At 56.9% G+C, this 10,820-nt stretch overlaps 1 protein-coding gene across 7 annotated transcripts; it reads right to left on the minus strand.

Annotated features, from left to right (window-relative positions):
- Window positions 1–653: 653 nt before the first annotated feature.
- Window positions 654–9,730, minus strand: GBGT1 (globoside alpha-1,3-N-acetylgalactosaminyltransferase 1 (FORS blood group)). 7 transcript variants are annotated; one of them, XM_032478744.1, is made up of 7 exons: window positions 9,449–9,729; window positions 8,240–8,428; window positions 7,588–7,653; window positions 3,947–3,997; window positions 3,831–3,866; window positions 3,105–3,239; window positions 654–2,042 (listed from the first exon to the last, which is right to left on the minus strand). In XM_032478744.1, the coding sequence occupies exons 2-7, from the start codon at window positions 8,323–8,325 to the stop codon at window positions 1,358–1,360; spliced, it is 1,059 nt and encodes a 352-aa protein (XP_032334635.1). In that variant the 5' UTR covers window positions 8,326–8,428; window positions 9,449–9,729; the 3' UTR covers window positions 654–1,357. The 7 variants fall into 7 exon arrangements, with proteins under 7 accessions (XP_032334635.1, XP_032334641.1, XP_032334638.1 ...); XM_032478750.1 differs by having other exon boundaries at window positions 3,827–3,866; XM_032478747.1 differs by having other exon boundaries at window positions 3,947–4,020.
- Between the last annotated feature and the right edge of the window lie 1,090 nt (window positions 9,731–10,820).

Raw genomic sequence — 10,820 nt, forward strand, 5'->3', positions numbered from 1 at the left:
TCTCCTCACACTGGTCAGTCTGCCCACCTGTAGCCTGTCCTTGTTCGCTGGCCAAACCTGCAGGAAGAGTGGGCTTGGGGCTGGCCCCAGCTTTGCCAGGGGTGGCCAGGTCAGGGGTTCCTCCTTCTCCCATTATGACCACAGATTACATCCCTCTCTGCCCCCCCCCCCCCGCCTCTCCCTTACATGGCAAAGACGCTGCTGCCCCCAGGAGAGTGGACACTGGGCCGCCCCCACCACCACAACTCTGTCCCACCAGGCAGATTGGACCACAGCTGGGCTCTGAAGCCTCTCTAATCCTGAGCCTGCACAATGCATGGCCTGGGGGCCCCATGCCTGTCAGGGGCCTCACAGGGCTAAGGCTCACCTGGGACACAGGGGCCCTTGCAGACACATTTGCTATGTGCTTAGGGTCTAAGAGCCCACAGGGAACCCAGCTGGTGGGCTCTGCTCCAACTCACCAGTGCGGCTTGTCTGGTGGCACGGTTCCACTTCACCCGTCTTCCAGGAGACTCGGGGTGAAATTCTATCTGTCGCAGGGGCCAGCTTCAGCCCAGGTTTCCTGGAAGACTGTACCCCTCCACCAGCTGACTGTATCGGCCACTCTGGCTGACTGAATCCCTAGGGGCTGGCAGTGCAGACAGACGTGCGGGTGAAGCAACAGAGCCTAGCGCTCACCACCTTTATTAAGAACTGCCCTAACCCTCTTACAGAGAAGGCAGCTGGTGCCAAGGGAGTGTGGGCCACCTCAAGTGCAGGCTGGACTTGAAGCCAGAAAGCCTCAACCTGGTCCATTTCAAAGGCGCACTTGGGGTCCCGAGTGAGAAATTGGCTCTGTGTGGCTGGGGGACATCTCAGGACCCGGAACCCCTGCAGCCTGAGAAAAGGGGTCCAGGGTGCCTTTCACACCAGGGTGCTGGAAGTGCAAACTTAAGGGCAATAGGCAACAAAAGGAGGGGGGTGTGGGGACTTCAGTCCCTGGGTGGGGCTGAGACTCCAGAGCCCGCCCCCAAGGCACATGTGTGGGGTGAGGCCTGCGGTCCCTGTCTCCTTCTACCTCTAGTCTCCCTTCCTCCCTTTCGACCATTTTGGGGCCACGTGCTGTGTGATCTTTGCATTCTTCTAGTGTGAGCATGGCCCTTTACAGTTTGCAAAGGCCTTTACACGCCCATTTTCCCTCTGGATTCTGCTGGCAGACTGGGAGGCAGGCAGCACAGGGCTGGTCTCAGCTAAGGCTTGAGAAGTGAGGCACTGTTGCAAGTAGGCTGCACTGGGGGCTGGCGGGCTGGGTACTCACTGGGGCAAACTGGGTGCAGGGCTTGGGGTCCCCCCATCCACAGCAGCCTGGACTCTGCCGTCAGCTTCTTAGCCAGTTGGTGTCCTTGTCCAGTGTAGAAAAGCGGATCAGCTTCAGGCTGGGAGGCTGGGGCTTCCTGTCATCCCAGAGGTACTCGGGGGACAGCACTTTGGAGGGCTTGTGTGAGATGAAGCGGCGGTTCAGGTGGCTCTCCTCCTGCCAGACTGCCATGATGCCATTGGCCTTGTCCGCCAGGATGCCCATGTGGCAGCCCCTGGTAAACTCGTACACCCTGGCCACCCGCCCCCCAAAGACCGCCCCACCATAATAGAAGTCCCCCTCGCCATCAGCCACAAAGGCAGTGGAAACATGCCTGCGCTCGTAGGGGAACTGCTGGCGGGGTACAGTGAAGTAGCCTGGGTGAATGGCAGCCACCAGGTCCCCTAAGGTCTCCGGGCCCCATGGGTTCCGGAATACCATGTCCACATCGACGCAGAACAGGTAGTCTACCTCCCGGTGCACACTCTCTGCAATGTGCTGGCTGATGGTCTCCATCCGGCGTGTGGAGATCTCCTCCCAGTGGGAGTGCCTCTTGATGGGGACGATGCTGAGGAGGCGGCCGGGGCCCAGCGGGACCCGAGGAAGGGCCGTGGGGTCATCGGTGAAGACATAGTAGCGCACTCGGTAACCCTGCATGAAGAAGCGTTCGGCCGACTCCAGGAAGTGCTGGACGAATTGGGTGTACCTGGTGGACATGACTCCATCATCCACCACCACCGCCACAAGGCTGCCGCCTGGGTCCCCAGTATGCGCCAGCACCACGCGGGGCCAGGGCCTAGCTTCCCGCCTCAAGAAGTCGCTCAGGTCTGACCCTCGTGGTCTTCGTCTGCCAGATTCCTCCAATCATAGCACCAACCTCCTAAGATCGTCCTAATAATGATACTTGATGACTCTCATAGTCACGGACAGAGCTCACTTTGACTGAGTCTTACTAAGTGACAGGCAGTGTTCTAAGAGATTCTTACTTCCTTCTGGCCTCATAAACTCCCAAGAAGGCCGGCACCACAATCCCCACTTTACAGGCACAGACACTGAGGCTCAGAGAGAGGAAAGTAACCAAGCAGCAGGCGAGTGGTGTGGGGTGCTGGGTGCCGGGACCACGCTTCCCGGCCGCAGCTGATTGGGTGGGTGGTGCCCTGACCCCAGGCGGGCAGCGCTTTAGGCGTTGGGGCCCCATCAGGGTCCCTCTCTCAGGAGCCCCAGGAAGGGACCCAGAGGGAAGCTGCCAGGTAATGGCTCCTAAAAGAAAGGTCGTGGGGGGGAGGGGGAGGGAGGGGAGCAGAAAGTGTGGGTGGTGGTCCCGAGAGTAGGCAGGCGTTGGGGTGAAGAGAAGGTCCTGGGGTGGGGCCAGCTTTGCCTAGGTCTCTTGACCTGCCTGTGGCCTGACTACGGACCCCTGTTTATGTGACGTGGTCTGGGGGGGTTTCCATTCCTTCACACCTGCCTGGACCGTTCAGGGGAAGCAGGGTGGGTGGGCGAGAGGGCAAGGATGTCTCCTGACAAAGGCTCCTGCTGCTCCCTCACCTAGGCTGCCCCCCTCCCCCTGCCGACCCCATTCCGTGCCAGGGCCAGACCGTCTTCCTCCAGGAAGCCCCACTCCTACCATCACAGTCCACAGCTTCCCGCCTGCACCTGGTTCAGAGCCTCCCTGGCACCCGGGGCAGGGCCCTGTCTCTCCCAGGACTGTCCGTCCCTGGGGCTCAGAAATGATAACCACCCTCTCCCCGCAGCCCAGCCCACCACTCACTTCCCCACGGCAAACACTGTGAGCCCGATGGTCAGGTTCAGCGGCTGGTAGATGTGATGCAGAAGCTCAGGGTCGAAGGTTCCCTCAGAGACGATGGGCGCCAACCAGGGTGTGAGTGTCAGTAGCCTGGTGTGCCTGGCAGCAGAGGAGGCCGTGGGGGCTGAGACCCTCCCCTCATGAAAGCCTCAGTCTCCTCTTGGCCCTGCCTCCCCTGCTGTGTGACTCTGGGCAGCTTCATCCCTGTCTCTGGGCCACAGTCTCCTCACAGGGAAAGTGGGGATCATGATAGCTACTCCCCAGCACGGTCAAGAGGAGAGAGTTAACACACGCCAAGTGCCGGGGATGGGGGGGTCAGGCATTTCAGGAGCCTGCTAAGTGCCTCAGAGATGGAGGTCATTAACATCATCATTACCATCAGATCACGTGCTACGAAACAGCAGGCCCTGTGCTCTGCGTTTCACAAACACCATCTCATCTGCTCCTACAACATCCTAAGAGGGGGGTATTATTATTATCCACCTGTGCAGAAAAAGCTCAGAGCAGTTGGGGAACCTGCCCAAGGTCACACAGCAAGTGACAGAGCTGGACTGGGGCCCAGGTCCCAGACTACCAGGATCCTAAGGCCACATGACACCTCCACTACCCCAACTTATAAACCAGAACTCTGTCCCCGCCACTTCCACCCCAGGTCTCTCCCTCTGCACCCAGGCCCTGCTCCACACCTACTTCTGCTCCAGCAGCTTGGGCTGAGGGTACTGTGACCTGCAACCAAGAAGGGCCAGTGGTGAGCGGAGGCAGCCCCCACCCCCGGGGCCACCCAGCGGGGATGACAGTCTGCTTACTGTGCCACGGGCTGGGACGGCTCCTCACCCTTGTACTGCAGCTTCATGTTGCTGGCGGGAGAGGTGAGGCAGAGCTGTTAGTGCCACGATCGGGGGCAGAGATGGGAAGCAGGGAAGGATGAAGATGAGCTGAAGCCCCCCGGGGCAGGCACCCCTCCCCACCCCCCGCCCCAGGCTCCATGCAGATGCCCTTCCCCACTGCCCGGCCTGCTCCGCGGGGGCTGGGCTCCTACAGAAGCCGGCTGTCCAGGGGCGCTGTATGATTTGAGCCTGGCGCCACTTGTCGAGAAGTGGTGTTCTTTCAGACTCGTTGCTCTGTAGGACGCGGCGCTGGGCGGGAGGTTTGAGAGGCTGTAAGGTCCCCGTGAGCCCACTTTCTAGCCTGGGACCCTTGGGCGAGTTAATTAGCCTGAGTCCACAGCGATGGGCAGTTGTAGTGTCCACTTACACAAGCACCAGCTGAGGCGCTACCGTGAAGGTGCGTGCATGTTTGGTAGATGTGAATAACATCTACACCGGCTGAACCTACATAAAGATCATCTTCTTCAGTCTGGGGGGCGCCTAACACACTCAGCTGAAAGACCTTAAGGATAGAACTGAGGTTTCCCTGAAGAAGAAGAAATTCTGTTGATGGACAGCCGTGTCAGCTCCTGCCCAGAGTTCCCGCTCGTCTTCCCGACGGCCTGCTCTGTGGATTTCAGACTGGCTTAGCCACCCCCACAGTCACGGGAGCCACTTTCTTTAAATCAATCAATCAATTGATCGATCTGTCGGTGTCCCTCCCTCCTCTTGGTTCTGCTTCTTTAGTGGATCCCTGACTGATACACCCACTTTTCCTCATCTGTAAAAGGAGGAAGCATCCTTAACCCTCAGGGCTGCCGTGAAAATTAAAGGAGCCATGGAAGTCAGGGGCTGTCAGCCTGTGCTCAGCACAGAAAAAATGGTCAGAAAGACCAGTACCCTGGCTTCTTCTTGTCAGGCAGTCAGTGTGGTCAGCCTCCACCAGCTTCAGCCCAGGCCTACCTGGGTGAACTAGAAGAGGGGTGCCCAAGGAAGGAGGTGGCCGGCGGCAGGCTCAGACACAGGAGGCTACAGGTCATGCAACTCCGGGTTCTGCCACTAGGTGGCTGGAGAGACCCGGGGCCAGACATCTCACTCCTCCGGGTTTAGTTCCCTCACCCTTAAAATAGGGACAATACATTCATTCTCCAAGCAGAATTGAGGCCTGCAGAAGGGAAAGGCTGGCCCAAGGCCGCCCAGAAAGCAGGTCAGAGCCAGCTCCAGCAGAGGCCCGAGGTCGGCCATAAGGCTTAGACCACCTCAGGATGCGGTGCCTGTCTGCTTGGGTACCTTCAATATGTCACATAGGATGGGATGCCCTAGGCCTCTTAGAGCTTTCCTACTTTTTCCAGTCTATGCTGTGTGTGTGTGTGCGCGCGCACGCGCGTGTATGTGTATGGTAAGATACACATTACAAGGATTTAATATTTTAACCATTTTAACGGTTCAGGGCATTAGGTACATTCACATTGTTGTGCTACCATCACCACCATCCATCTCCAACTCTTTCATCATCCCAATCTGAAACTCTGTCCCCATTAAACACTCACTCCCCATCCCCTCTCCCTGAGCTCCTGGTAACCATTATTCCTACTTCTGTCTCTATAAATTTGACTATTCTAGAGCGCTCATATAAATGATACCCTGTAATATTTGTCCTTCTGCCATCAGTCTCTACTCTTGAAGCAACAATGTTTTTAAAGTCAATCCATCAAATTGGCCTTCTGATCTAGTTTCACAAAGACAAGCACATTTCAGGTGCCTGCTCAGAAACTGATGGGACTGACAAGATGGCCAGAAGTGAGAAGAGGGAAGGGGCCCATGTTCCCCACTTCCCTGGCCTTCAGCGCCTCCCCTGTCCCCATCAGCTTCAACACACCCCACTCTGGCCACATTAAAAAGTTGGACATAAGAATACCAAGGCCACGGATGAGCTACAGCCAAAAAGAGGAACTTCACATTTCCAAACCTCTGAAGGTAATAAAACTAAACGTAAAGGGGAGATCCAAATGAACAGAGGGGCAGCTGTGACCATTTGAAACAGACAAAAAAATCTCCAACTTCAGTCTATTTAAAAAAATAACTCAGGAGAACCAAAAGACAGACAAACTGGAAAGAAAAAAATGTAGCAATTACTTGCAACCAAGGTGACAGAGACCCTGAAAACAGGCCAAAGAAGGGAGGTGGCTGAGCAGGCGAGTCACAGAAGAGGAAATTCAGTTAAGGGAAAGCATGGGGGAGATGAGGACCTGGTAGGAATCAAAGAAGTGAAATTTAAAAATTTAAATTAAAAAAATAAGAAAAAATTAAATCAGATGGCATTTCCCGTCTCCATCTCCAGAATCAGCAAGATGGTTTGGTTTTTGTTTGTTGTGATGCCTGATACTTCCAGCACCTGCCCAGATGCAGGCAGCTGCTGGGGGTGGGAGTGGTGTTGTGTGAGTGAGTATGGCCGAGATGGTCCCTCTGGGGACAACCTGACCAGATGGATGAAGAACCCAGCCATGTCCTCTGGCTCAGGAAGGAAATATACCAAACAAAAGGATCCTCAAGATGGAAACCGCTTTATAATCAGAGCTTTACAAACTAATTTAGAATGCTAGGAGACTGGAAACAACCCAAATGCCCCAAAGCTGTTGGTGGAAAAAGGAGAGGGGTTCAAGAATCAGAGCCCAGCCCCTGGGTTGAATAAAATGATGGTGACCAAACTCTGACAAATAAAGCCAATTCTGGGAAAACAGGATAAAAATTGCAAAAACAGCATGGTCGCAACTGTTTTCAGTAGCAAGTAGCCTTTCTGCTTCTATTCAAATCTATCCAAGTTAGAAAGCGCAGCAATCAACAAGTTGATGAACTTTGGAATCAGAGTATGATCAGACCAGGAGGACACAAGAGGGTTTTTTTTTTTTTTTTGTCTTTTCTGTTTTCCAGCTTCTTAATTTCCATATTCTATGTTTATAAGAGTAAAACACACCTTGTTGTTAATTAGTAGTCTCTGATCCAGATTTTAAACGTTTCTTTTGCTGTCACGAAAAACAAAAGACCATGGGGCCAAATGCACCCTTGAGACTGTCCCAAACCATCTTCTCCACTCTTAAATGTCAAAAAAATCAGGCTTGTGGAGAAGACGGGTCCCGTATCCATTTGTTCCATGAATTCACATAGAACACAAAATTGAGCAAAAAGGTCAAGTCCTAAAAGCATTGTTTACTGAGTACTTCCAATGGGTCGGTCAGGTGCAACACCGGATTTGTACAGGCATCATTGCAGCCCATGCTCCAGGTGGCCCGGGAAAGGCACCTCTATCATCCCATTTTACAGATACAGCAAGTGAGGCTCAGAGCTATGCAACAAGCTCCAGGTCACACCATGGAGGGGGTCCTGCAGGGACACCCAAGGACTGAAACAAGGGAATTTCACTCCACATTTAGGGCAGTTCACAAATTACCTAAATATTTATCGCACTGATCAGAATCATGAGCTTATGACCTAAGAACCTGCAAAGTGACCTTAAAAACCCTCCCAACTCCCCCACTCTGGGTAGCTCACAGCGCCCCCAAACTTCCTACCCAGATACTTACAAGATCGATGGGCAGGGGAGATAATAGGGGACGTACGAGACCGGCAGTGAGCTCTCCACATACACCCTGGGAAGGAAAAACACCTGTTTGACTCCACTCTGCCCCTGAGGCTGAAAACTCACTTGTTTGTGGGAGTGAAGGCTCCCAGGGCTGCACCTGGGGATCCCCCATCACTCCTTGGGTCTGGCTGACCTCAGAGGACAAAGCCTCCTGGCCTTCTGCAGTGCTGTCATTATGCCCCCATGCGGCCATTCATTCCTGGGGCAGGAATGTTCTGGATGCCACACCCTGCACATAAGGGGCTGAAGGTGAGGGGCAGCCCCGGGAGCTTTGCAGAAGGAACACCTGGGGTGAATTTTGGGGCACAAACAGGAGTTCCTCATTAACACGGCGAGAAGAATAGTCCAGGAAAAGGAAAGAACAAGTGCAAAGGTTAGGAGGCCAGTACAAGGCAAACCCCCCCCCCCCCCGGCTCTGCCCCCATAAGCCAGACTAGTTCAGTCTTAACCGGGGCTGGGGTTGGGGGACAGGTGTGCTAGGAGAGGTGGGTGGGACCTGGGAATCCTGTGAAGGGGTCAAGGTTTGAGGGGTTGAGATGCGGACAGAGGGGGTGTCTGAGGTGGGGAGGGAGGGCTCCATGGGGCATGCTCACCACAGACAGTAGAGGGCCATGCCCACCAGCAGGCAGAATCCCAGGCCCAGGGCTAGCCTGGGGCAGTGCATCTTGGGGTGCAGCATCTGAGCCTGGGCACCTGCAGAGACTGAGTGTGCCTTGGTGAATCAGCCCACCTCTCTCAGGGCTCTCAGGCTCTAGGCCTGTGTCTCCAGGGTCCGGAAACGCCTGCAAAGGAATGTTCCTTATCCAGGGAACAGTGGCCCCGTCCTTGCTGCCTTGCCCTCCCCTGGGTAGCCCCACCAGGGGAATGTGGATTCCGGGTATCTCCTCGTCCTGCTGGACGCCCCGCCCCCGGCCCAGATCTGGCAGTTCCGGTAGGTTGACCCGGCGACAGAGGCTCAGCGCTCAGCCGAAGCCTGCAGCTGTGCCTTGGGAGAGGCGCTCAGGTCCGGACGATCGGCCCCCGGCCTCGGCTCCCCCAACCTCCTTACGCCGCGAGCAAAGGGCGGCCATCCTAGGGACTAGAGCAACAGTGCTGGGGCCGGGCTTGGAGGATTCCCGGGGGAAACAGGACACCAGAAAGCAGCCCAGAGCCGGGACAGCGGGGACACACCAGGCCTGGGGACGGGAGCGCTGCGCAGAGAGGGGCGGCCGCGATACCCCTAGGAGGGATGGGGGGTCGGGCAGGGGTGGCAGCAGTGCATTCCTCCGGGAGGCGGGGCCTGGGCTTTCCAGGGGACCGCCGGAAAGCACCTCAGCTCTCACAGCTCGGCGGTAACCTGGGGCAAGTCACTCTCCTTCCCGCTCCGCCACAGCCTCAGTGTCCTCCTCAGTTATAGGGGTCTTGGTGGTGGTGGTGGAGGGGAACAAGACGCACTGCCCCTGATAGGCGGTAAGGGCTGTAAAGCCGCTTGGTCCCGCCCGGGTCACAGTGAGCCTGGGACCCCCGGCAGCCCTGCGGGTATCCGCCCGGGATCACATAAAGCTCCCCGGACCGGAGTTTTGGGGCTTTGGCCCCTGTTCACTCAGTAGCCTCTAGCAAGCCCGTCCCTCTCCTCCGTCTGCGGACCCGTTTCCCTACCGGGCTTGGGGCGCAGCGTCCGACCCTTAAGGCCCCGCCTCGGGCGTCGGCTCCGCTAGATCCTGCCTCCTGCCCGGCCCAGGCCCCCGGGGCCGCTCTGCCGACGCAGAGCCAGGCCCGAGCTCCGTCCGCCCCAGCCGGGGATCTGCATCCAGAACGCACACCTGGACTTCCGCCGACCACTGCGGGCCCGGGACTCGCGTTGCTCGTTGCTCCTCCTCCGGCCGGGCGCGGGGCGAGGACAAGGTGCGGCGGAGGGAGCGCGACTGTCCCTGCGGGCTGCAGATTCACCCCACTGAGGCCGGACCAGCCTTAGGATGGATCCTAACGGCGCACCCCGGCCGGGAAATCAGGGATTGCCGGGGTTCCGGCGAAATCCGGCGGCCGCGCAGAGCTTCCAGTACCGCACTGGGTAGGGCCTGACTCAGGGCCGGTCGGGGGCGGAGCCTGGTGGGATTCTGGGGAGGGAAAAGGAGCCTTGCGCCCCGCCCGCCCATTGGCCGCAGCCCCACCGACCAGCCTTGCGCCCCGCCCACTCACCGCTGCCCCGCCTATCTTCCCGCACGCCCCGCCCACCAGCTGCCGCCCCGGCCCCCCGGGTCCCAACGCGCAGGGAGGCCTCTGGGCTCTATCCTGCGTCTGGGCTGCGGTCTCCGAAGCAGCGGGCCCGGCTTCCGGGCGAGAAGTGCGCGTCCGGCCACTGCTGATGGGGATATGGGCCTGAGAAATAAGAGAAAGGATTTGGGGGAAAAAACTACTGTTTTTAGAAGAGTTGGCCGTACTTTCCAACCATGGCCTGTAGGGGTAGTATTGACCCTGGTTCACCCCAGGGATTCCAGGAGCCCCAGGGAGACCCTTTTACACGTCTCCAAGCATAGGCCAAGCGCAGGGCTGGAGGCCTTGGAGGTAGAGGCCTCTGCTTAGGCGTGGTGGTGGTGGGGCATTCAGAGGGACAAAAAGAAGGTACCCTGATGGTAAATAAGGGGCCAAGCAACAAGGGCTGGGGAGGAACTTGGTACAGACCATATGGGACTTTTATCAGGAGGTAACCCCATTGGAAGTCGGGGAATAGGTGGACAGAGAAACAGTATGGAAGACAGAACAACCATCAAGGCTCAGAGAGGTTATAGGTTTGCTTGAGATCACATTGATGCAGCTTGAAGTTACAAACCCAGATCTTCCTGGCGCCTGGGCACAGCCTCCCAGGTCCTTTGCGGACGTCATTGCCCGTGTCTTTGGGATTTCCCTTGAGGACCCTAAGTTCCTGGCTTGTTTCCCCAGAGTCTGCAGGGGCCTGGCACAGGCCTGGGGAGCTGGTGACTGTTGGCTGAAAGGTCATGACTCCATTTTTAGATGCAAACACTAGTTTCCCAGGATCTAGTCTGGGACCTGCTGATTGGTTTTTCTCACTCAGTTTGTGTTTTCGCAAAGTTCTCTGGTGTACCTTCTGGATACTGGTCCCATCCTGACAATAAAGAGTTGGGCGGGATGGGGCAGACCCAGCCCTGTGGCCCTGGCAGACATGCCAGCATTCTG

The sequence above is a fragment of the Camelus ferus genome, chromosome 4 (assembly GCF_009834535.1).
Source record: "Camelus ferus isolate YT-003-E chromosome 4, BCGSAC_Cfer_1.0, whole genome shotgun sequence".
Taxonomy (NCBI): domain Eukaryota; kingdom Metazoa; phylum Chordata; class Mammalia; order Artiodactyla; family Camelidae; genus Camelus; species Camelus ferus.

What these genes read in the sequence shown, in the direction of transcription:
- GBGT1 (XM_032478744.1), bottom strand. Translation starts at nt 8,325, where the DNA reads ATGCTGCACCCCAAGATGCACTGCCCCAGGCTAGCCCTGGGCCTGGGA. An exon ending in CTCCCCTGCCCATCGATCTT is followed by an intron (nt 3,998 to 7,587) that starts GTAAGTATCTGG and finishes CTCTCCCGCCAG; the next exon opens with CAACATGAAGCTGCAGTACA. An exon ending in CCGTCCCAGCCCGTGGCACA is followed by an intron (nt 3,867 to 3,946) that starts GTAAGCAGACTG and finishes TCTTGGTTGCAG; the next exon opens with GTCACAGTACCCTCAGCCCA.